Here is a 24,948-nt window from a genome sequence, read left to right as displayed (position 1 = left end):
GTGAGACCCCAAACCAATCCTTTTGGATAACAAGAGCTTCCAGAGCTTCTCATGTTAGTCACCTCCCTGACTATTTATAACATTCCAGCTCAGTCCATGAGAGCTGATTCCCAGCCTCATTTCGGGGAAGGCGAGAGAGATACTACAGTTCCATAACCATTTTCCCTTTGGGCAGAGATTTTTGCCATCAGGAGCTGCTTAGTACTAATTTGTAGTCACCACACTCATTCTGATGAGTACGATGATTTTGCCTTTCGTAGGCAAAATCTCAGATCCTGATGGAGAGTAACACCTCTACCCCTGCATCCCAGTTTTTCCAAAATATCCAGGTGACTGGCTATTTCCTTCCCCGTGGAGGGCCGTAAATCCCAACCTAAAACTCTTTAAAGCGGTAAATTTTCCAGTATTTATACACTTTCCAATGATGCTTTTTCTAAGGGCACAATCTTCAGTTTCAAAATTATCTTTTCAAACCTGATCTAAAATAGCAGTTTCCTACTTGAACACAGAGCTGTGTGAGCCGCTCTCTGTTCCTGACAATTGCCTACATATTCACCAGGACATATAACAATATACAGCAATTCAAACGCTTTCTTCAAAACAACATAAAAATAAAGAACTTTGGCAGTGGAAAGCTTTGCACCTTGTAGGAGCTCCTCTCAGCCAAAGGACTCCAGTAATTCCTTCACAATTCACAATGATTAAACACAGATTTGCTGTCTCAAAACTGAGGGAAAATCTTGAATTAAGGGAATTTCAGTAAATATGGAAACACATGGTGATTTTTATTCAAGATCTATGCAGGCAAAGAAAGAGTAAGAATTAGGCAAAGATTTCTCACCTCAGTGTTTCTTTTGATTAATTGCAGTGAAATTGCACACTTTTCTCCACTACTGTAAGCAGAATAAGATTATTACAGGAGAGAGTGATCCCTGAGAAAATACAGAAGACATGGATGAACCTAGTTGCCCACTTTAAATTTCTCCTTAGTTTCCACTGCAGTAATGTTCTGTTTAGATATCCTCACTGAAATATCTACAGTGACTCTTATTCCTTTGAGAACTCCACAGTTCCAGAGCACATCACTCTCTGTGAATTTAGGCCATTTTTGCCAGCATGCATTACTTGACATTTAAAGTTGTTGCCATGATACAAAGCTCCTGGCACACCAAAATTTACTTGGAGATTTTTGCCCTCCTTTACAGTCTCTACCAAATGTTTTCTCATCTCCTTTTCTTCCAAACAAGAATTTTCTGCAAATGAAAAAGTGCCCTGTTGACAGGCCCGTGAAATACTTTGTCTCTCCAAAGAGCATAGATGTTCATAAACAGATGGAAATTCATCCATTCAGCTTTATCTCAGTGTGTCAATACCATCATACAAAGGGATCATGCACCCCAAAGGAAGTGGATGCTCAGGGTCAAAGCCCACAGAGTTCTTCATACCCCTTGCTCAGATGACCCCTTGGATTGCCACATAACATCAGTGCTGAGAGCAGGGGGTTGCAGCTGTGACCTGCACAGATGCTTCCAGACACACACACATACAATTACAAGGATTTTCTGCATTCGGAATGGGTACAAATACTCATCTGGACTTTAAAGAGTACATGTCCTAGCTGTGTTTGTGTTTGAGGATTTGGTTGCATTGGGGGTTTTTTGAAGCTCGTCAAGTATTAGGAATATATGATGAAGCAGCCTGCTGCATGAAGATTTCCAAGAAATGAAAGAACAAAGGTACACTGATGAACTGTGTTTATCCACCTCCAGGGTGAGATATTAAATGTATGAACTGCTTCAGACCAAAACAAAATGGAATTTAAGAACCTGCTGACTAAAATGATAGGACAGAGATGAGAGCTGGCAGAAGTTACACTCACTTCTTAATTATTACTGTCAGAATTTCATGATAGATACTCCAAATTCTCACAGATAACTTACTCAGTGAAAAAGTCTTCTGAAAAACCAAGTAACTCAGGTCAGCTATGCTGGACTGCCCTTATTCTGTGTTTATATGCAGTCCCACTTCTGTGCCACTTCATATCTGCAAAGCCTAATACATGTGAGATTGCAGCTTTTGAGTGAAATAGCAATTTGACCCCAGATTTACACGCTGCCCTTTGCTATTCCAAGATTCTCATGCAGTTCCCCTGCAATGACCAGGCAGCTTGGCCAGTCCCTGATTTCCAGCCCCTTGCTGCTCCAGTTTGGAGGCAGATCCCACACTGGTGCTTTGTCAGTTGTCACCAGCAGCTGCAGATTTTTCAGGATATATCATCACATGTCCTCATCAGTACTGGTATTATTTCACACTTTGGTCCCTGCAGTAACCCAAGATGAGTACCATCCTATCTACGTGATCTAACCTCACATTCTTTTGTTGCTTTGTATAAAATAGGCATTAGCAGATCTGAAATCCAGAGTACTGAAGAGTAAGCAGTATGGAGCAATGTTTTGTTCCTGGTGTAAAAATCTCAAATTTGCTTGCAACAAATATTTCCATATGAGGTTAACTTGATTTTAAATTAAATCACATTGCTAAACCAGATGCTAGATATTTGCCTCAAGATCACCACAAACACACAAATGGGAGTTTGCCACCTTGAATCTGACCATAACCTATTGCTGTCTGAAAATTCTGAAACACAGTTAAACCACAATTTTCATAAAGATTCACATCAGTCTTGCAGCCTCTTCATTGATATTTCTGATCACTAAAAACAGTGGCTCGAATCTACATTTTCAGTGACCAAATACTGACTCAGGAATCTCCAGTGTAAAGCAATTGTTGCTCTTCCATTCAACGAGCTGTGGCAAGTTAGACATCCAGTTATGGACTACATGGGGAAAAATGCATCTGAATTGTCTATGTAGTTGCAGTCAATAATTTGACCTTTGATTTTACCTTTGATGAGAAAAGACTGAACTTGTTAAAATTATTTAGCCTAGAAACAGTTTATGATAGGTTGACCAGATTTAACATATCTGCTGCCATGTAATATGCATATTACAGACGAGGAAATAAGCAAGCATATATTATATTTGCCTTTTCCAAAATATGGGGAATGAACGTGTGACTTCCTATTACTGACATTTTCAAAGTTAATTTGAGGCCAATAGTTGAACAAATAAAAAATGTTGAAAGGGACATTTTCAAAAATGACCATGCATCCATTCTCAGCAGATTATTGGTCTCAGTATGGGCATGATCACTTTTTTCTTAAGTAAAAAATAAAAGCAAAGTAACATGTTTTAAATTGTATGCACATTCTGAAATTACATTATTTTTCAATAATAAAGTTAATAAACACAGAAAAGCATTTCTCTCCATAAAGAATAACACAAGTAGCTGGAGTCTTCCAAACATGTAATACAGGAAATCCAGAAAAAAATACTCCAAACTGCCAGATTCAGGAGCATGATCAGTCTCTCCTTTAGTCCCTTTTTTTTCAACACTTATTCCCAGTGTTATAAAACAAGACAGAATCTTGGCTCTTTTTTTGTTTGTTTGGACATTTTTTTCCTGGGGTTTCAATTTATCAATAATGCTGGATAAGCTTGACTGCAACAAGCTGACTAAAGAGTCTTCTCAACACCATTGCTCTTCTTTCACTCATTATTTCTTTCTGGAAACTGAACTCCAAAATGCCTGGATTTAGTTCAAACATTCGTGTTTTTCCAGGGATTTATTTGGAATTTTCCAAACTTTCAACTGCAAGACCAGTCTGCACCTCCCATGAGGAGCAGCTGGGCGCCTTGCAGCTTGGCCAGAGGCACAAGGAGAATACCTAAGGGAGTTCCCAGTTCTCCCTGCAGGAACTCTATCAAAGCCTCAAGGGAAGGCTGGAAAAGGTCTATGCTTATGAGACACACTTACCATACTGAGATAGAAAGCTAGAGACACAGAAGCAGAGAGATAGCTGAAAAATGACAAATCACAAAACTTTCTAGTACTGAAGGCAGTGAGAGTTTTCTAATTTTTTAAAAATGTTTCAGCAGCAAAAGGAGCTTTTGTTTTTATCTTAGATGGCCAATACCCATCAGGATTAATTAGTAGTCATTAGAAGATATTTTTCAATGAAAAATAAACCAACTAGGAAAAAGTGGGCCTTCTGAATACTTGGAATTCAAAACGAGGCACAGTTCTCACACACCCAGCTCTCATTACAATTTTTTCCATAGCCTTGGAGATACGTATTTCACTGAAAAATTACAATGTTCTGACAAAAGAGTGTGACTTCAAAAGCCTGCTTCCTTCTTGGGCACACTGCTATTTTCACTACACAGACAAGTGCAAAATGTGAAGGATAATATCCTCTAAACAAAACCAGATCTTCACACATTTCTGCCAGTTCCACTATTACTTTGTTCTGGAGAATCCACTTTCAAAATTAACCTGAAGCTTACAACTGTCTTGTGAACAGGAAATTATCCCAAACAAAATCTGAAACTTGGGTTAGAAAATAAATTTTCTGATCAATGGTTTAAAATATTCTGTCTTAGTCAGATCAATATTAAATTGCTAGTTGGAGGTAGAGAACTATTCCATTACATCTTTTAGAAGAGCAGAAAATTGCTTTAAGTTGTCAATGGGAAAGGGAGAGAAATTTCCAGGCAACATCAATAGACATCAATACAGTTCTCAGTATGAACCTCTCATTGAACACCTCCACAAGTAATCTTACAGAAACAAAAAAGTAATTTTTTTCTGTTGCAAGAAAAATAAAACGCACTTAGCAAACACTGCTGATAAACTAGGTTTTGTAAGAAATCTACTCCCAATTAATTGAATAAAGTTCTTTTACCTTCTTAATTAGTGAGCATTAATCAGTATAAAACTGTTTTTTCTTTTTATATTTTGCTTTAAGTGTGTTTGATGAAGTGAAGGACAACTGGATGGCAGGATTCCTCTGTTCCAAGGTCAGTATGATGCTCACATTGGCAAATAGCATCTGCTATTAGCATGTGCCTGGATAACGAAGGAAAGGGTCTACAAAGGCAAATGGAGTGGAGAAAAAAATACAACTACAAAGTAAAGCAGATCTTCACAGGAATCAATGAGAGTTTGGAGACTGATCTACAGTCCCCAGCAGGTCCCCTGAAGCCCTGAATCAAACCCTCTGCACCACATGGGAGAGTTCTGCTCAGTTTTGCAGGAAAGTTGAATTCCTTGTCCCTTGCTTAGCCTTGGGAAAGAGATCTCTACCGATGCCATGTTAACTTTTAAAAGAAGCACTGTTCCTTTCTCCTCAGCCAAGAAAAAGGCCAATTTTTGTACAATGGAAACTGTTTCAAAGGGGAAAGAAAGGGTTATGTGTGAGTACTCAGGAGGAAGTCATCCCAACACTCAGGTGGAATAACCACCCAACAGAGTGGAGAGAGATACATTTTGCCAGACATTAATTCAGACATTTGTTACCTTAGCCCAGAGAAATGGCATAACAGATCATTGCAAGTAAAACAACTGGCTTTTCTAAATCCATACTTCTCCCGCCCTCATCATTCCAAAGCCTCTCATATCTTTCCATCTCAATTCTCAAACCGTTTTCCACAGCACTGAATGGGCACAGTACTGAACGCCAGGAACAAACAAGATCCAGTACAATCAGTGAACTCTGCTGAATGCAGTTCATCCAAAAACACCAGCAGATACACCACAGCATCACGTGTGACAAGAACTGCCTTTCCTCATGGATTAGGGAAAGGAGTTCAGAAATCTTGAAACACCTTCAGTGCTTGTGGACAAGATTGGCCACTAAGCATAACGACATGAAGCTTTTCAAGCTTAAAACTTAACAGTTCCTGCAAGAACCCACTTACCAGCTATCCAAGGAGCCTGACACAAACATTTCACACCTGTTCTGTTTCCTGCTGCTTTTGCAAAAGAAATACATGTATCTCACACTCAGGACTTCCAGGAAAATTTAAAAAAAATTAAAAAAAAAAAAAATCTCTGATACCTCAGATAGCCAGGCTAGGTAGAAAACAGAAAAGTGCCTCCCATCAGTGAGTCAAATTGAAACAGGGAAATCTAAAGCAGGAAGAAGAAAAGAAGTAATATCATCAAAGGCCAGTTCCTGGAAGAGAATGTTGCTGGTGAGCTGATCAGTATGAGCAAGCTGAGATGATGCATGGCGAGGTGGGGAGGGCATGTGTGCACACATGCACACAAACGTCAGCCCCTTCCTTGGAAGTGGATTAGGTGGCAGATGGTGTCAGAGCCTGAGCTGCTGTCAAGAGCAGACACTGTCCTGTTCTCCTGCACTTAGAGATGAAAGCAGCACAGACAAGCCATTAAAAAGGCTGATAAACATCTGACAATCAGCTTTGTCACTGGCAGTGGAACGACATCACTTCTTCCCTTCTCCCTCCAGAGTCCTTACAGGCAAAATCCTCTCTGAAATGGAGACAAAAGAGGAAACAAACGTGTGTGTGGAATCTCCCAGCGTGAGAAATACTAGGGGCTCCGTTTTTCATAGGGAAACTAGAAAGCGCTATTAGCAACCCAAGTATCAGAACTCAGGACAGAGTAGGGGGAAACAGAACACTCAGTTTAAATCTGTAAAAAGCAAAGTGAGTAAGCAGAGAAGAAAAAGAAAAAAAAAAAACCAACCCCCCCCCCCCAAAAAAAAAAAAAAAAGCAAAACCCACAACCAAACCAACCAACCAACCAAACAAACAAAAAATGTTTAAAAAGGAAGAAAAACCCACTGCCCTTGATTGCCAACACAATGAAAATGAGTGAGGGAAATAATGCTTGAGAGGGTCATGTCAGCTGAAAACAGTCACAATGACTTAGTAATAACAGGGTTGCCTGCACAAATTATTGCAGATAATAAGGGTTTTCAGGCTGAGCAAAGGCATTTTTTTTCAATTCCTAAAACCTCATTCTCCCTCTCCTGTCACCTACCTCCCCCTTTTTCTCTCACCTCTGAGCACCTGCTTTACATAGCTTTCCTTGTATTATCATTAGCTTCGTGGATAATTGATAGCTCTGCTTGTCCAGCTGATGCTAAGAAAAGAACGACAAGGTGGTTCGACACACTTGCTATAAATAGACACACAACAAGGCCAGTGTTTGCCTGCATCTGGTGATGCCTTCCCTCCTGGGTACTAAAGTTAGCTAGTTTCTCAAAGGCAGGAAAGAAAAGGAAAGCAAGGTAAAATGCCTTCAACTAATTTTGCAGAGATTGAAGTGATAAAAATAGGAATGGGGCTTTATATTTTTATGATGTGCTAAAAATACCCACTTTGTGAAAGCTTTGGCACAGTTTGCAAAGCACTTTGCAAGTTTAAAAGCCTTTACTTTTCTTTTCTTTTTTTTTCCCAACTGTGAAGTTCCAAATATTTATCTGCTGATGGGGTCTTGGTCAATAGGGTTGAAAATGAGCAGATCTCTGCTGAGTACAGTGTGTGAGAGCAAGACAGAGAACACAAACCTCCCAGCTGCAGTAAGCCCCAGGTAGCTCTGCAAAGCTCAAGTGCTCATGCTTTGAGCTCCAAGGGTGAAGGCTGTCAGTCCTGAGTGCAGGGGAATCAGCTGCCTCTGCATGGCTGGCAGGAGGCTCAAGCTGCCTCAGGCACTGACCCAGCATCAAAGCCTCAAGACTCATCTCTGCTTGGTTCTGGACAATTCTGGGGCAAGGTACTGACCCCTACCCCTCACCAGACATGCCAGAGGCAGGCTTCCAGCTGGGAAAACCTTCGTCATAGCACCCAGGGAGGTATGACACTCCATGCAGTTACTGTCTGGTGAACACCTGCTTGCTGTTGACCCTCCCCAGAGCCTTTTCCAAGTACAGAAATTACCTTTGCAGGATTCATCCAGACTCTCTGAAGGTTCACCCCCCTACCCAGCCTAACCCACTTCCCAGCCCTGCCTTTCAGTGCATTCTCTCCTTCTTTGACAAAAAAGATACCCCAACATGGTGTAGGCTCCAAAATCAACTGCTCCCAAATTGGACCAGATGTTTATCTCTTTTTGTCTTAATCCAGGTGGACTTTGCAGATCAAGTCAATATTTTTTCCCCAAACATAAAATTTTTATTTCAGGAAATTCTTAGTGCCTTCCATCTACAAACACTAATATAGGTTCAGTTCTCACTTACTAAGCTTCATCAGTACAATTAAGGCAAGGAACAGTTTAAAATTTCCCCTGCTGAGGAAAGCAGCTGCAGGAAAGTATTTGCCCCAGCACATGCCAAGGTATCAGCACTGCTTTTGTCCTTGCAGTAGCCACCTCCCATTTCAGAGCTGACAAACTCATAAATGTCCTCAGGACTCTCTCATTTTCTTTCTGAAGGCCATTTTAGACTGGAGTAGGCAGGAGCAAAGCAGCACAAAAATAAACAACTGTTTGCCCTAATCCTCAATCAAATACCAAAATAGAGAAAATTTGGCACTCACACACAGTGAGTGTCCAATCAAGACACAATAGCAGTATCTCAGACCTCAGGGAAGGGAAAAAAGAAGAGAACCTAAGCTAAGCCTCCATGCAGCTCTGTGACAGGCATCCCACACCCAGCAAGAACAGTGGTATAAAGCCACACAATTTCAGAGTAGGAGGAGGACTTTTACTTAACCAAACTCCAGAAATCTGCACAAGGTGGAGGCATCATCTTAAACTTGTAGCTTGAAGCTCCCAAGAAAAGCTGCATCAGGAGCAAAAGAATAAAAACCCCCCTTTTATGAAATTGCTTACCTAGTCAATGCAGGAGGGCAAACACTCTATGGATGAAACAAGGAATGAAAGGATTCAAATAGTTTTTCCTCTCACCAGACAAAAAAGTACTCATGAAAATGGAAGTTGTAACTATTTCATATCTAAAAGAAACAAGAGAATTTACCCAAAACAAGACTGCTGGTTCAGCAAAAAACAGCAGCACTCACAATAAAGTTGATAGAGGTTTTACATTAGCTGCACTAATACCAGTTGGGGAGAGATAAAACCCACTCACAGAAGAAAAGATGCAGGTTCCCTTTACAGTTAGCAGAAAGGCAGGGATCAGATGGGGAACAACCAATGTTTCCCATCTTTGTTACACTTACACAAATCGGTTAACATCACCAAAAGTGGAGACAATTCAGAAGGGATCAGTACTTGGAGTCACAACAGATTATGCTATTATTTTGAGATTGTTTAAGAGAACAAATTCTATTTTATATGTTCTAATTATTATATATAATTATATGTTCTTCATAAATCTTGGCTTATTTGCATAGATGTAGTGGATGTTGGACTAGAAATAACATCTTGCATTCCTTTAATTTCTCTACTGACTGACCTCCTTACAACAAATATCCCCTATTTGAGCACTGGCACTATTAACCACATGATCAAACCCCCAGCTACTTGACTCATGTCTCGCTCACACACTTGTGACTAAAGCAATCACCACCCTGAGATCAGCAAAGCCCTTCCCCACAAGCTCAGGTTAGCAGAAACCTTGGAGATTTTCCCACCTTTCCTTACAGCAGATGGCCCTGTGTATTTCCCCAAGATCACCTGGGTATTTTCACTACCAAATTCCCACTCCAGCAGGGACTCAGGAAGCTGGCAATGTCTGACATCGCACTTGATGGTTCCTTGCAGCACCAGAGAGTTTTTCAAAAACTGTGTTAGAGGGCTCAATTTTATAGCAGGGATATGAGAGATCCTTAAAAATTTAGGTACAGGAAAATTTACAATTTTTTTCTCCTATAAATCCAGACTTTTTAATTATGGTTACCTGCAATTACAGAAACAGTACTCAATGATCAGCGTAGTCACATCCAATTCTTTATTGCTCCCCACTTATTTTTGGTTTTATATGTCTGTGGTTTTCCCCCTATGCTTCCAAAAATTGAGAATTCTCAAAAACAGAAGATTTGGGGGTTTTTTGACAGGCACACAAGCCTGTACCGCTCACACAGGCAGAAAACATTTTTCTGTACATTAATCAAAGATGTGATTGATTTCCACCTATGTTCGGCCTATCACTGAAATTCTGCATTTTAAATTCAACTTTATCAGTATATCAACCTATTTCACTTGAAAGTGGGTTGAACACCCAGAAGTTACTACTAACAGAGAATTCTAGTGTAAAGTACACAGAGGAAACAGGAGTGGAAAGGAGTGAAAGGAAAAAGTAATTTCCAATGAAAACACAAGTCAAAGGAGTGATGCTTATGATGGTGACAATTTTGGAAGAAAATCTAATTGGAGATCAAGAGAGGCAAGGTGAGCTCTCAGTAGTCAAACTAAGCCTGGGAAAGTGAAGCCTTGCTTAGAAACATCATCATGCCATTATGAAATTCCACACAGAGAGCTCAGCCTGACAGAGTCTGTCCTACTGAAGATCCCTGAGGCCTTGCCCCATTCACCACTTAACTCTGTTGACTCAATCTTTGACTGTAAAATTTGTAAAAGGCCTGGTAGGGAGAGTGGTTGAGTGGCTGCAACCCCCTCTAGAACAATTCCTTCATGGTGCTTACAAATCAGAGCATATGTTTGGCACTTCCCTTTCTCTGACAGACTTCAGCCACAAGTGAGTGCCTGCAGTAAGCATCCCAGCTTCCCTTAAAATGCTGGTTTGCAGGCAGACCAGAACCAGGGATAAATAGTGTGTCACAGGCTATGGTCATGATTTCATTCAGAGCACAAGGTACTTGGAAGTCTGGCTTAGAAGTGGTAGCATTTTTAGGCACATCTCTTGCTGCAAGAACAAATCCCATGCATCCTTCTGGGCAGCTCGAGCTAGCAGGAATTTCCCTACTGCCTGTCACAAATTGTCATGGCTATTTCAGGGCAGAGCAGAGAATGACAGCAAGCTCCCTTTAAAGACAGCTCAGGCATTGATGACAGGACAATTCTTAGCATTATTTGCACTCTACAGTTCCATCTGTCAGCCACTCAAGATACACAGATCACATCTGCTCCTCGAGGACAGAATTTGTTCCTATCACTAAAATAAAATCTTTATTACATAAGTTACTTAAAAACATGCACACTACCCAGTGCTACATACTCATAAGGGTACTCACTGAACAGCAGGAAGGTATTAGAAACCGGAATTAAACTTTGTCTTCACCCTAAATTTATGTAGCAAATATACAAGCAGAAGCAGTGTGGAGGACACTTTTGTTAGGCCACCTAGACAGTCATGCCCTGTAGCTGTGGAGATTTCATTTCCTTTGGCAAAGACTGCCCACTTCCATCTCAGGGGAAACACAAAGATAAGGTTATATGGGAGCTCACAGGAGCATGTGTATCTGAAGAGTTTCTGAAGGTGCTGTGTCTGCAAAGTAACACACTGTCACCCTTGGGGGTTCTTTCTTTTTTGCCCTTCTCCTTTTATTTTTTCACCTTTTTATTGCTGTTGTTTGTTTTATAGCTCTATTTTTTTTTCTTTGAGGTTTTGGTGTCCCCTGCTCTCTCCATCCCCTGCACCCCTCCCCCTTAAAATTAATACACTCTGTCTCTCAGATCCTTTGCTTTCCCTCAGTAATAGAACATTTTCTCCTCCTTTCCCTGCTCTCACCTTTTAGATCCATCCTCCACACCTCTCTAATTCAGTACCCACCTTACACTTATGTTCTTTGCTTACCCTCCTTCTTCCACCTTCTCCATTTAATCTTCTCCCTCCCATTGCCTTACAAATCTCTACCTTCCTTGCCCTGTTCATTTTCTCAACTAACCATTCCTCCCTTCCCCTTTTATCCTGCTCAGTTCCTACTCCCCCATTTCATTCCTACTCACACAGCACCCATTGTGGTTTTCTCCTCCTGCCCCAGTTTCTAACGTCCTCATCATATTTCATTTTCCTGAATTCTGTTCAGGTTCTTATATCAGCCTATTTCCCTTCATCATGTTACAGAACATTTCCCACCTCCTGAATCTTTCCTTCCCCATATATAACAGTAGTGGGATTATTCCTCCTATTAACATCAATGAGCTATTAAAATTTTAGACATTACTTCTGATCAAAAAAAGGTAAGACAAACTCTCTCTCACCCTTGCCAGCATAAGCTGGTACATGTCTGTGTATCCACAGCCCAGGACAAGCAAGGCACACTTCCCTGTGTCCACTGCTCAGCAGTAACATGAGCTCTAATGAAAGCTATGCTAGCCACTAGATGCCAGTGGACAAAAACAATTATTTCTCAATGTGAGATGTAGGGGATTTTTTAGTAGACAGAGGTGCATGATTATAATAAGTTACTAATAAGAAAAAAAAAAAAACCAAACAAGTGAGATCAATAGGCAAAACCCAAATAAGAAAATCATTCAAACAGCTTCCCAGGGTTGGGGCTGATCAGACAACAATTCAATAAGACCTTCAAAACAAACAGCTGAGGTCCTATAAAGACTGTTCTTTTCTGTACTGTGCTGATTTAAACAGAAGCTATACTTAACCTTCTTCATCTTCCTCTTACTACCAGATTCAAATGACTACATGATTTGGCATTTCAAATCCAAATGAAAAAATACAATACCTGGTGAGAAATGATGTTCTGCAAGAGGTCTGGCATCAAGCAGAGAAAATACAAGTACCCAGGCTCTTGGATCTACTACAGCAGTGGGAAAAATATTATTTTTCTTAAAAGCCAGACAAAACAGACATTTTAAAGACTTCTGCTGCTTGTACACATCTTATCCTCTCAGTTTTTGTTGAAATGGCATTTTCTGAAGACCAGAGAAGAAAGTTGCTCTACAAGCTTTTTCATATCTAGGAGGAGGGGTGTGGCTCCTATTGACCTTGCAGAATAGGGGACAGAGCTAGATATCATATCCACAAACCTTAAGTTCTGTCCCTTTTGCACTTGCCACTCAGCTTCTAATGTCCCTCCATCTTCCCCTCATCACCTGCCATCTCTCCCTTCTCTCCTTCAGACTCCTCAGAGGGAACATGACAGGACTGTCAATAAAACAATTCCTGACTTTAAGGCCTTACTCAACAAACATGGAGGACATGTCCTCTGCCTCTGGTGCTGAGGACATTTTCATACATAAATGTTGCTCTTCAGCAAATAAGCTGAGAATGCTACTGCAGCTGGATAAAGGTTTCTTTAATCCAAGATGTTAGAACCTTGTGCTTAACCATTCCATCATTCCCCCCACTCCTCCCCAAATCCTTGAGGTGCTTCTTCTGGTAGTTAGTTGCCATAGGAACCCTAATCTTTGTGTGCTTTGCTTGTTAAATAAATTAGCATCAGAACTCTCGTTTATGGCTGCTCTGTCCTTCTCCTCACTTTACCCCTCCCTCCCTCCCTGAAAAAGAGACCAAATACATAATATGTCTGATAATCATCCTTTCCTCCTCTCTTCCTTTCTCCACAGCTCCTATGAGCTTTCCAAGTCTAATATCCATAATTTGGCAGAAACAGCCACTGTGAAGAGTAGGGATGTATAAGACCTGGCTGTTCTCTGGATTTGTCCAGAGAGAAATCAGAGGCAAGGCAGAAAGCCAGGTAGGAAAATGCATCTTAAGACAGCTAATCCCAGCTATTTTAGATGAAACTTTCCAACACTTCCCATGACAACTCCCTTCTCCAACAGTCCCTATTAGTAGCTTTGATATCAACCTCAGTCTAGATCTACAATGCAATTTTAATGCCATTAGAGAGGGGACAGCCCTGAAAAGGTGCTTCGGAGATGAAAGATGAAAACAGAAAGCCAAGGAGGCTAAACATATGAGAAACACCAAAAAAGACCAGATGTTTGCAGTGGCCTAGAGCTTTTTAATATGAAGTAAGATTTCTCCATTCTATGACTCAGAGTTCTAGGCCAGATTTATGCAGGTCACAAGCAAACCTTGTTTCATCTGGTCTTATGCCAATACTTAGAAGGTGGCAAGTCCCACTCAGAGATCATTATTTTTTTTCTTCGTGTATTTTCTTGTAACAGAGACAGAAAACTAAAGTGCCAAGAGATGCTGGGTGAAGGAGTAAAGCCACATGGCTTGAGGACATGTCTAATTTTCTAACCATACTTTCTATCTCAGGAGGAAAACACACACACACATATGCATGTATGTATGTGCTAAATACAGAGATTTCAAAGTTGTTTCCTCATAAATTTTAGTACAACAAATATTCAGAGAAAGAGCAGTGGTATTTCACTCCTTTGCATGGAAGAAAATGCCTAGAAAATTAATAGTACCAAGGTGGAAAAGAACAGGCAAAAGGGGATTTTCAAGAGCCTGAATTCCTGCTGCAAGTAACACCAAAGCAGGTTAGCAAACAAGGACCCTATTTACTTGAAATTAATAACTGGTTAATCCTCCATCACACCACAACAAAATAATCTCACACCATAGCAGAAGCATCAATTTTAGGATCATTTGGGCATACCCAGGGATCTTCAGCAGTTGTTTACTGGCATATGAATCATGATCCCCATGGAAGACTTTACATTGCTTAGCTTGCCTCCAGTGGATAAAAGCACAATTCTGAAAGCAGTTGGACTACTGATTTCTACCTAATTCAAAGCTTGGACTGGTCTATGTTTAGCTGAAGGACCCAGCAGCTGTGTAAAATAATTGCCAGGGAAACAGTCACTGTTACAATGTGGTTTACAATTAGTTGTCCTACTGCTGTGTTTTGCACAGGTCCCCTGCTTGCCCACACATGGATGCTCTCATATTGCTATTTATCAGGAATGCAGGCTTCCCCCCAGACTCTTTCAGAAATGCACCTTAAATTAGCAGCCCAAAATTTGAAGTGCAAAGTTCAGGCATAATTCAGGCAGTTTCACATACACAACTTGGCTAACTTTACCCCCACTAATCTGTACTCTGCTGAACTATAATCTCTTATGATCTGGATCTTTCTGGCATGCCTACTACTTCTTACTCCTTACAAGAGTGCTGGAAACAGCACTCAAGCAGACATCTTTGGGAATACTTATTCATGTGTACTCAGGCCCACAAGTAGAAAGATGAGACAAGTGAAAAAAATAACACTAAGTTGAGCTAAGGTTCTTTCACATTCTGGATGAAGGTGTCGCAAATTCCTGCTCTAAATGAATCTGTCCCCTATCAGAAGTCTCTTTTCTGTGATAAACATGGTCCTTATTCTTCATAAAGCCATTTTTAAATTAATTTAAAAGCCATTGAAATTCATTTTTAAACCTAAGTTTTCTCTTTCTCTACTTTGCTTTTTTTCATTTCTCTGTGGGGGCTGCTTTTTTTGAAGAGGTGTATGTGGGAATCCCAAGCGGCTTTGCCACCCACCCTTATGTAAAGTATATTCTGGGCCATCAGAGTGCACAGATCAGCAGTAAAGCATTGTGGGCGCTATTTCTTCTTCAATCCTCATGAGTCTCCTGCCTCCAGTTTTGCTCAGAGATTCATAGCTGAACAACCTTTTAAACAAATTCAGCTGAAACTATTTCAACTGAAGCCTCCTCTGAGTTTGTACCTGAATTAGGAAGAGGTAGTCTAGGGGCCAAGAGGAAAATTATCCAAGATTTATTTGTTAAGTTAACCATACTTGAGATTAGACTTCCAATCCCTCAGAAGGTTTACATGCTCTATTTTCACAAATTTTACAAGGTAAACATTGTAAAGAACTGATGCCTGTAAAGACTGACCTGAAACAGAGACTAGACAGAGCAAAAAGAATAAAACAGGTATTTATTGAAAGGATACACTTTGGGCAGTGCAATAGTCCAGCTGGGGATACACCCAAATCAAATCCAAGATAGATCTCGGTCAGGAGTCTTTGCACTTTTACAAGTTTTGGTTCATCTACATATTGGGGTCAATTATCCAACCACAGCCCCAGGATATGAAGCAAAGAGCTCAAAGACATGCTCACAAGAGTTTGCCACAGCAGTTTTCATTCCTTTCTCCTCTGCAATTCAGCCCATGAAAAATTTCCAGTGTCCTTCTCAGTTTATGAATCCCTGCCTCACTAAGATTTCTCTGCCACCACCCCCACTCACTCAGTGAGTCAGACTTATTAAGATAACTTCTCTTTTTCTAGTTCCTCACCTCCAACACACTCAATGCATTAAGGCACGTACTCCTGCACATATTTGAAATTGTCACCCAATCGCCCTCTCTAATCCTTTCTTCCTACAGTCCTTGCACTCCTGAATCCTGGGACAACAGACCCAGTCAAAACCCACACAAATTAGTTCAACTTAGACTTCTGGCTTCTCTCAAGATTATTTTGAGCTGGTGTTTGAAGACACCAGGACAAGAAGGTCTAAAGTAGCTCTCCTCTTCCACCAGCACACAGCCTTTGGCAAAGATGAGGTTTGTCATGCACAAATCAGCCATGACCAGACACGTGGTAGGGAGAGGCCTTCATGCTGCACAGGGCTTTGGCTCTGACCCACATGCTGTGTGCAGACCACAGTCATGGCTTGCCATGGGCTGGTTTAGGAACCTAATGGTTCCTCTGAATGGTGAAATTTTGTCCTGTGGAAGAAGAGAGATTTGTATGTCACTATTTACCCTGCCTTAAGATGTTTCAGGCAACAAAAGCTTCTCATCATGTTTTAGGATCAGCAGGAACCCTAATTTCCCACCAGGCTATGGATGCTCTCTAGGCAGTGGTTCTTGGGTGGTCACTGGGCATAAAACAGGAGGCTGAGGCAAAACAAGAAAAGAGCCCTTCCAGCCCCTGGGTCTCAGTGTCTGTGCCAGCACAGGATGGACCACAAGCTGCAAAGCAACACTAGCACTGCAGGGGAAAGAAAGCATTTGCTAAAGCTGGGGGTTTGCTCAGATTGACACCTCTGCTGCTGTACAGAGCTCTGCACATATGCTCATGATCGCTTTTGTTCCTTTTCCATAACCAGCAACAGGTGGGGAGAAGTGGGATGTACACATGGAAGGAGGATGCAGTGGGAGCAGAGAACATGTTCCTGACATTCAGGGATATGTGTAGGGAAAGCTTTCTGCCTGGAGCAGAAAGGGACTGGGAAAGGCAAGGGGGCTGCTGAGCCATGGGGCGCTTAGCTAGGAACAGGGACAGACTTCTAATTCTGGCAGCATCAGGTGGGAGCTGGGAAAATAGCTGAGGAAAAGGTTGAAGCAGGAGTGCACAGATCAGATTAAATGAGGGAATCTGCATCCTTTGTACCAAATGTCAATTCTCTTAAAATGGTCTTCTGTCACACTTGTGTACTGATTAAGAAACAGTGCCCATTTCTGAAGCAAAATTCTGTGCCTTCATTTCATATCCACTGTCAAAAATGCTGGAAACAGCTGGAGCTAGGCAAATGGCTTTGCTTTCTGTGCTTTTGCTGTTTCTCTGATCCATACACTGTAGTTCATGTGCACCACTTCTACTATAACATTACAGTCTTCCCTGACCAAACACTTCCAAGTCTCAGCTATTTGGAATGTGCATAACCAAGTGACCCTGCTGGAGACCTACAAGAAAAATTAAACTGATCACAGGTAAAAAACTCTTCCCTAACTGCACTGCAACCCTTCCAGTCACCTTCTCCCATAGAACAAGTTTCTTATTTGCTCTGCTTGCTGGATAACAGGAGCTGGATTAATTTTGTTCCTCACTCAGAGACCAGGCATACAGCATTTACCTTCTCAATGTTCATAATTGCAGCACAAGCCTTGCACATGAAACACCAGTGGGAAATAGAGCTAAGGAGAAGAGACATAAGAGAAAGGTTGTCCTCTTCACTTTTCCAGAGTTTTTGTTTCTATGGGGTTGAATTCTAAACAAACACTGTGAAAAGTCGCAGGACTACTTTACCCAAAAAGACATTTAATCACTCTAATTCTGAATCTGGATAACTGGACAGAAAAGCCACACATTGACTATTCAGAGAATAACTGAGATATCAGCAGTAACAGAGAGGCAACACTTGATCCAAGACTCCTCATCTTTGAGCATGAATATACCGCTCTTATGAAAGAGGGAGATACAATATCTGGACACATACTAACCTAGGCCTCTGTGATGAGCTGCCAATAAGTGCTTCAGCTGCTGCTAATTATGGTGGTGTTTCTACAATGATGAGATGACTTCATTGTGGAGAAGAGCTCTCATCAAGAAATTGGGTCTATTGCAATTAACATCTTTAAATATCCAAATTTAACATCCCCCTTGAGCCTCCTCCCTTATTTCAGGAAGTTTATGATCAGTCAAGTCCTGGAATAGAGCTGGAGATCTGGGATTCAGAGAAGAGGGAGGAGTTCTCTGTTTGGGGGCGGGGGGGTTAAGTACACCACAGTTTCAAAATCAGCTGGTTGATGTCTCCAGCAGCATTTCAAACTTTCATCCCTATAAGAATAATTTCCAAGAAAGCTGTTATCATTATCACCACTATTTAGAGTAAGCATAGGTGATACATCCTTTTCCTTGCCTCAGCTCTGTCTTCAGATTCAGCTGTAGAGCAGAGTCTGAGACACAGAAAGCCTAAAGACACAAACATCCACTCCTGAAACGATTAATGCAGTGTGTCATAGAACACACCTTTCCTCTTCCCCTCCTTCAAAACAAAATCATCGATTTTCTCTTCCTGGGACTCTATCATTCTATCAGTCCCCACCTACTGCAGCTCCTCACGGAGCTGAGGTAGCATGAATAGATGCCTATGCTGGTTTGAAGGGCAGGTATTTTGCCAATAAAGGCAGGAACTCTTCCCGAGATGGAGAGTGTAAGCCTTCTCCCTCCTGATCATTATAATTTATGAATCAGGAACTCTCAGGCAGAGATATGGGAATAGGAATAACAGTTCTTTCCTAGTACATCTATAACCAGGCAAACAGAAACAGCTATGAAAATTAACGACAAAGAGAGCAATAACTTGGTTCCAGTCCCTTTGTGACTGCAGACTCTCTGCCTGCGCTCGGTCCCGGTGGTGGAGAGCGGGACAGGGCCCGCGCAGCCGTGGAAAAGTTCTCCAGAGAGGAGGAAGAAAAAAGTAAGGGAACAAACCCCAACCCCCAACAATGCCAAAGGAGAAAACAAACCAAAAACGTCTTGCTGATCTTCCCCTGCACCACACTGCATCTGTAACACCACACCCAGTACTTCCAGCAGCAGCCCTGCCACAACCCTACCCATAGGAGCAGGGCAAATGAGTATTTCTGATGTACATCCTTTCAGGGGAGAAGGAAAACAGGTTTTCTGTTCTCAGCACACTTAAAGAAAAGCATATAGGCCTAGCCACAGAAACTTTCCTCATCTTGTACCACAAACAGAAATCTAAACAGTAGATACGCTCACTTTATGGCACTGTAAACAACTGGGGGGAAAACAGCCATATATTGCAAGGATTTACCAAAAATTTCTCTGCTAGCTAGCTATTAAATTTCAAAAATATATTCACAGCCAATACCACCAGAAGGTTAAAGTTTAGGGCTCAAAATTCATAATCATTAAATAAGATCTTTTTAAAGTATTATCTTCAGGTTTTCTGCCTGAGGAACAGATAGGATTATATCAAACAAATGACTGATTATTCAACAGTTTTTTCCCCCTCTCAGTGTCAGCACCAACACCTTGGGACTCTCAATTACTGCTCTCTACTTAGGTCAAGAAAGGGTTATCATATTTAGTGTAATGGAAAAATCAAATTAAAAAAAAAAATAACAAACATTACTTTTGCTCTATTATATTCAGTTATATAAAATCTGATTTCCTGCTAGATAGCATTAGACCCTCCCCAGCTTGCAAAATGTAAACACTGAGTGTTTACATACTTACCTGAGCAAATCATTATGACTAAGAAAAATTGTACCACAGTCAATGAAACTGAAGTAAAATGTAGCACCACTTTATGTTACACAATGCCATCTCTTGTCAAAAATGGCAATGAAAATACCCCCCTCTCACCCCCCCCCAAAAAAAAAAAAAAAAAAATCAATGAAACTTGAGAAATAAGTAAACTAAACAAAACTAGGATGGAGACACTTGGACGATAGCTACAGCAGCTCACACAGTCATCTACACTTGTTTAATAATCAAGAAAATATGCCTCAGAATCACATTTGGACAGTGGAGCCCAGGGTAGCCAGAGAAGAAGTCACAGGGAGTCATTCTGTCTGTTGCAACAGATACCAAATTAGACATGAGAAGAGCAGAAAACTGAACAAATTAATCCTACAGCCTTTTATACTGAGTTCATCTTTATTTTCAATGAGGGATGCTGCTAGACAGAGACAGGAAAATACTCAGATAAAGGCTTGTTGAATGAAGTCTAAGAGTTAGAATAAGAGAAGTAGAAACTAGGAGCTGATGAGTTAAAAAACCACTGCACAGCATGAGGGCTCAACAGCTGAGACAACAGTGCAGAGGGGGTTGCAATGTTCAAGGCTTTCTGCAAAGCTGCCCCTTTCAAAGGAGCAGTGAAGTTATAAACCAAGTAAGATTTATGAAGATCCACACACAATATTATGATTCACTAGTGAAGGTTAGAAACTAATAATTGGGGTTCCATTGTCCCAAATTATTCTATATTTAATGCAGTCTGTATACAGAGGCTGTTGCAAACATATCATCCTGTCTTACAAATCACTGTGATTTGTGTGCATTCACACCAAGAAACATCTTGACCATGAAGAATTACAAATACAGTTGAGGGGTTCTGAAACTGCTCATTTTTACAGCTCTCAAAGCCAGGGTAATTTCAACAAATGAAGGAGAATAATAGGAAAGCCAATTCTAGAGGATCCCATAAGAATTCCACTCACTGGAGACCAAGGGGAGGGATAACCACTAGGGATGAGTACTCAGTCAATCCACTCAGGTGAGCAAAGGGGTAGGCATAGAGGAAAGGTTTCTTGAGTGCCCTGGCATCCTGAAGGTGGCCCAGCTTTCTGTGCCTGCCACATTCAGAACATCACACCCTGACGGCAGGAGGAATGAAAACTGCACAGATTAGGAGCATCAAGCAGGCTTTGTCCTGATGGCAGGTCAAGTTTCAGTCCTCTTACCCTTCACAAAACCCCTCTAAAATTCTTGCACTTCAAGGCATGAAGTTACCAGAAGTTACTAAAAGCCTAACATTATTTAGAGTCTGCAAAGCCCTCTGTCACACCCCAGTACATCAAGTGTTCCACATCATCCAGCTAAAGCCACTTGGTTCTTAGTGACATTTAAGGGGAAAATTCTTTTTTAGCTCTACACTCAAATTGCCATGACAGAAACAAACAAGGTGAGCCCTTTAAAGAGCACTTTTGTTTCTTTACTTGCATGACCTTGCTATTGTACACACACAAACATACTGACACACGCATTGTAACTAACTTGTGTTATTTAGATGACCCACAGAGATATAAATACACATATGACAACCTGGACCACACAGATACTTATGCACCAGCACACAAAAGCTCCCAACCTTTGTGTATTCCAAGGATGTTTGTCTTTCCACCAGTCCCACATTCCTGCTGGCTCCTGCCCCCAGCACCCAGTGTCTGAGTTCCTTGTCAACCTCAGGAGCTGCCCAGCAAGAAGACAAGAAAGCAGTAGGTGGAGGGAGGCATGAAGAGTACCCTGTGAGTGCCCCAGGGTAGCCAAGAGAAAAAAAGGTTGAGGGAGAGAAGGAGGGAAGAGGTGGTTCCTGAGAGGTCACTGGAACAACTGTCATATGAGCAGTCTTCAGTGCCCTTCCCATTTTTTATATTTAGGTGAAAATATGAGTAACTACTTATAAAATGGAAAAAAAAAAAAAAAAAAACCTCTTTGGCTTATATTTTTCCATGGAGGACCTGACAATGTTTGAACATCAGGACAGCAAGTAAAAGCAGAGTAAACAAAACCCATGCAATTTCCAGATCCTGTTGAAATTTTACTTCACATCCAGGGATGAGCATCAAGAGTTAGAGCAGTAAACAAAGAATCCCTTGCTTTTGCTTCAAGCAGATAACCACTGTGGCTTTCTAAAACCTCTGAGTGCTGTAGCCTTTTATAACAAGTAACAAAGCCAGGCAGAGCACATAATAACCCTTACTGTGTGATGAAGTATAATAATAATAATACATTACCACAGCTTGCTGGTACTTCTTTATACATGAGTAAGAAGCTACTGTGTTCTTCAAATAAACATTTTGTCTGGCTATAAGCAAAGCTCTTAAAGTCAGAGTGGATTAAGGAATAAATTTACTTCATTAATAGTACGGAGCTATAGTCCATCCCATACTAATGGCAACTCTCAGGCTTTTTGTCAATATGTTCTTTTTATTGGAAATTTGAATAGCTTTATAGCTGGTTCATTTGTTATTTTGTGCCACGTATCACCTGCTCTTCTCTGCTGATGTTTTCCAGCTTTACAGCAGAAGATTATCTCCTTGGGCTGATCATCCTTTTTGAAAAAAGGCAATGCTGTGAAATACAGGAAGCAGGTATAACAAATTTTGAGAGGAACAACCTTTCATAGATGTCTGCCAACTCTTCAATCTTTCCAGTCTCTAAATGCTCCCTTCTCCTTAACACCTGCTACTTTCTTACCAAAATAGCTGTGCTTCAGTGCACACAAAGAAGTCTCCTCCCCAAAAAGTGGTCACAGCATCTCACCTCCTGCAGCTCCCCTGGTTTCACCAGCCAAGGGCAGTAACAGCCTCCACTGCCTCAAGCCCAGCTCGAAAGGCCTCTAAGCCAGCTCAGGGTAGTTCAGCCTCTCTCCTTCCCCAGAATCCCATCACCCACATGTTCCTGCTACCTGTGCCTAGTAAATCAAGGGTCTCAATGACCTGGGTTTGCATCCCTGATTTTTGCATCCCTTGAATAAATTTCCTCTGCCATAAATGGCCAGCTAGAGACATTGGGCACAATACTACCAAAGAAGACCCTTCAACTTAGTATGATCTCATCACTTCTACTACTTTTAACACTTTGTGATCATTTCTGCATGGAGATAAGTCAATCTCCCATCTTCTCTCTCAGGGAGAGAGAGACTCTTCTGAAATATTTCAATTCAGCATTTTTTCCAATCATCTTTTAAATGTTTTTCTTAAAACCAGAGCTGACTCATCCACTAAAATGAGATAGTCTGACTCATATTTAACACTTTTGTCTCCATGGCTCATTTTGGTCAGCAACTGGCTTAGACTTTCCTTTGTTCTACATGTAAGGGGAAAGAAAAGAGAAAAATGTACTTTAAACATCCATTCAGTTCCAAAGCGTTGACAAACACTCAGAATAAATCTGCAGAGAAAGGAAAATTGTTTCAGCACCTAGAGACATATTACAAATTAGAACAGAAATGAATTTTTTCAGCAAGAGACAAATGTGCATTTTTATGTTCCCAGATTCAGATGGAAAGGGGGCTCTGTTCAAGAGATATTTGGCTAGAGAGTTTTCTTTTTTTCATTTACCATCATCAAAAACCACATAAGACTGAAGAACAGCACTTCAGAAATTAAATACCAAGCCAGGAATAATTTCCCATTTACATATATCTGGCAATGAAATTTATTACTAAATATTTCTAAAATATCTAAAAAGAGGAGCCTAAAAATCTGAGGCCCATATTTAGGTGGGATATAAACTGTTACTGCTTCACCCATTGGAAATCCCCATTTCAAACAGGGACAGCATCCACATCCTGGTTAGAGGCACCAAATCCTGATCCACAGAAGGCTCCTGTGAGGTGGATTCAATTAAACCACCTGCAGCAATTTTCCAGAGGAATCCAAAAAGCCAGAGAGCACATTTTATAGAAATTAATGAAATCCGGATGTTGGTTGCCTCTAGCTTTCTTTCAGCGACCTTCAGGTTAGCCTCAGAGCCTGGTCTTCTCTTTGATATGAAGATTATTAATAAAACAAAAACATGTCTTTACCCATTTGGGAGCAAACTAAAATTGTCTATGCAAAGACTTTTCAGTAACTTACCAGTTGTAGAGGACTTCAGTCCCAGCTAATGTGAAATAAACTCACTGTCTAAAATTTAAGAAGTTGTTTACAAGGTTTGGGTAGGGGCTTTTAATAATCTTTTGGTTAATTAGAACAAAGATAAAATAATGGGGGAGAAGAGGGAAGAGGTTTGGACATAGCAAGTGGAAATAGGTTTTAAGTGTCAGAAGGTGAAACAGGCTTAGTTTATAGGTGTGTTTTGGAAAGCAGCAGGGAACTCCAGACATCTATATAAACACATAATCAAAGCATTCTGGCTCAATTCTCACCTAGTTATCAAGAGACAGAAATCCCCCTTAGTTCACATACTTCCTCTGTTTATCCAGACCCACTGCTCCAACACACTTTTCAGTTTAATCTGTGTTTAATGCCTCCTGAGATCACAAGATCTGCTCTTTCAGGGAACACTTCTGTAGCCTAGGCAAGCAGGACCAGTCTCTAGAAAACCCGCAGCTGGTGTCCATCCCTGCAGCATCTGAACTCTGCAAGGGCAAGGTGACTTTGAGAACAGTTCTGCTAGTCTAGAGATGTACTTCACACCATGTTTGAAAGGAGGGACAACCCTATCCTGTTCCTCACTCACAGAGGCAGATCATAAGCTCTTGTGTCACAAGGGGCACCTCCACCACCAGCCCCAGCAGCACAGCAGGCACTCAGTGAAGAGCCAGGCTATTTGTTCTCCAATGCAAAGTAGCCAAATGTCCAATTTATCATATGCCTCCACCATTTGCCAGCTGCATGTGATCACTCATGAGTAAAATTCTCCTGCCCAGATCAGAGGCACAAAGTTGTGCCCTCTCGTTGATCACGTGTCATACACAGACTGTCCAAGACACAACTGAGATATGCTTTTTTAAGTGCTTTATAGCACAGGAGTTAGAACAGAACACTTCCTTCCAGCTGCAAATCTTGCCCTTGCTGCAACCAAGAATGAAGGAATCTGGTGCAGGTTGTTGTAAACAAACAGAAGGCCTCTCATTTTAGGAGCACATGGTATTTAACTGCATCTGAGAGAAAGCCAGGGCAGTGTTTTCTCCCAGATTCACCCCTCTGAGCTACCAGCAGGTCTCCATTGCTATACTGGCCCCTGAACAAACCTTTAGGAAGTCTGGCACTGAGCTGATGTGTTG

The 24,948-nt window shown here is 41.1% G+C and overlaps 1 protein-coding gene across 4 annotated transcripts in view; it reads right to left on the bottom strand.

The window, feature by feature from the left end:
• Positions 1-24,948, bottom strand: part of DGKI (diacylglycerol kinase iota) — a 198,815-nt gene that overhangs the window by 153,798 nt on the left and 20,069 nt on the right. Inside the window, exon 1 of one of the 4 annotated variants that reach the window (XM_079305075.1) lies at positions 5,820-6,128. The exons of 2 other annotated variants lie outside the window; for them this stretch is intronic. In XM_079305075.1, the coding sequence (XP_079161201.1) occupies positions 5,820-5,893 (74 nt within the window). In that variant the 5' untranslated portion in view covers positions 5,894-6,128. Of the gene's footprint in view, positions 1-5,819; positions 6,129-24,948 lie in introns of those variants that run through there. One more of the 4 variants, XM_079305074.1, reaches the window with a different exon arrangement.

The sequence above is a fragment of the Erithacus rubecula genome (genome assembly GCF_903797595.1).
Source record: "Erithacus rubecula genome assembly, chromosome: 4".
Lineage (NCBI taxonomy): Eukaryota > Metazoa > Chordata > Aves > Passeriformes > Muscicapidae > Erithacus > Erithacus rubecula.
Note: the sequence above shows the minus strand (reverse complement) of the source record. Positions and strands in the feature narration are given on the sequence as shown.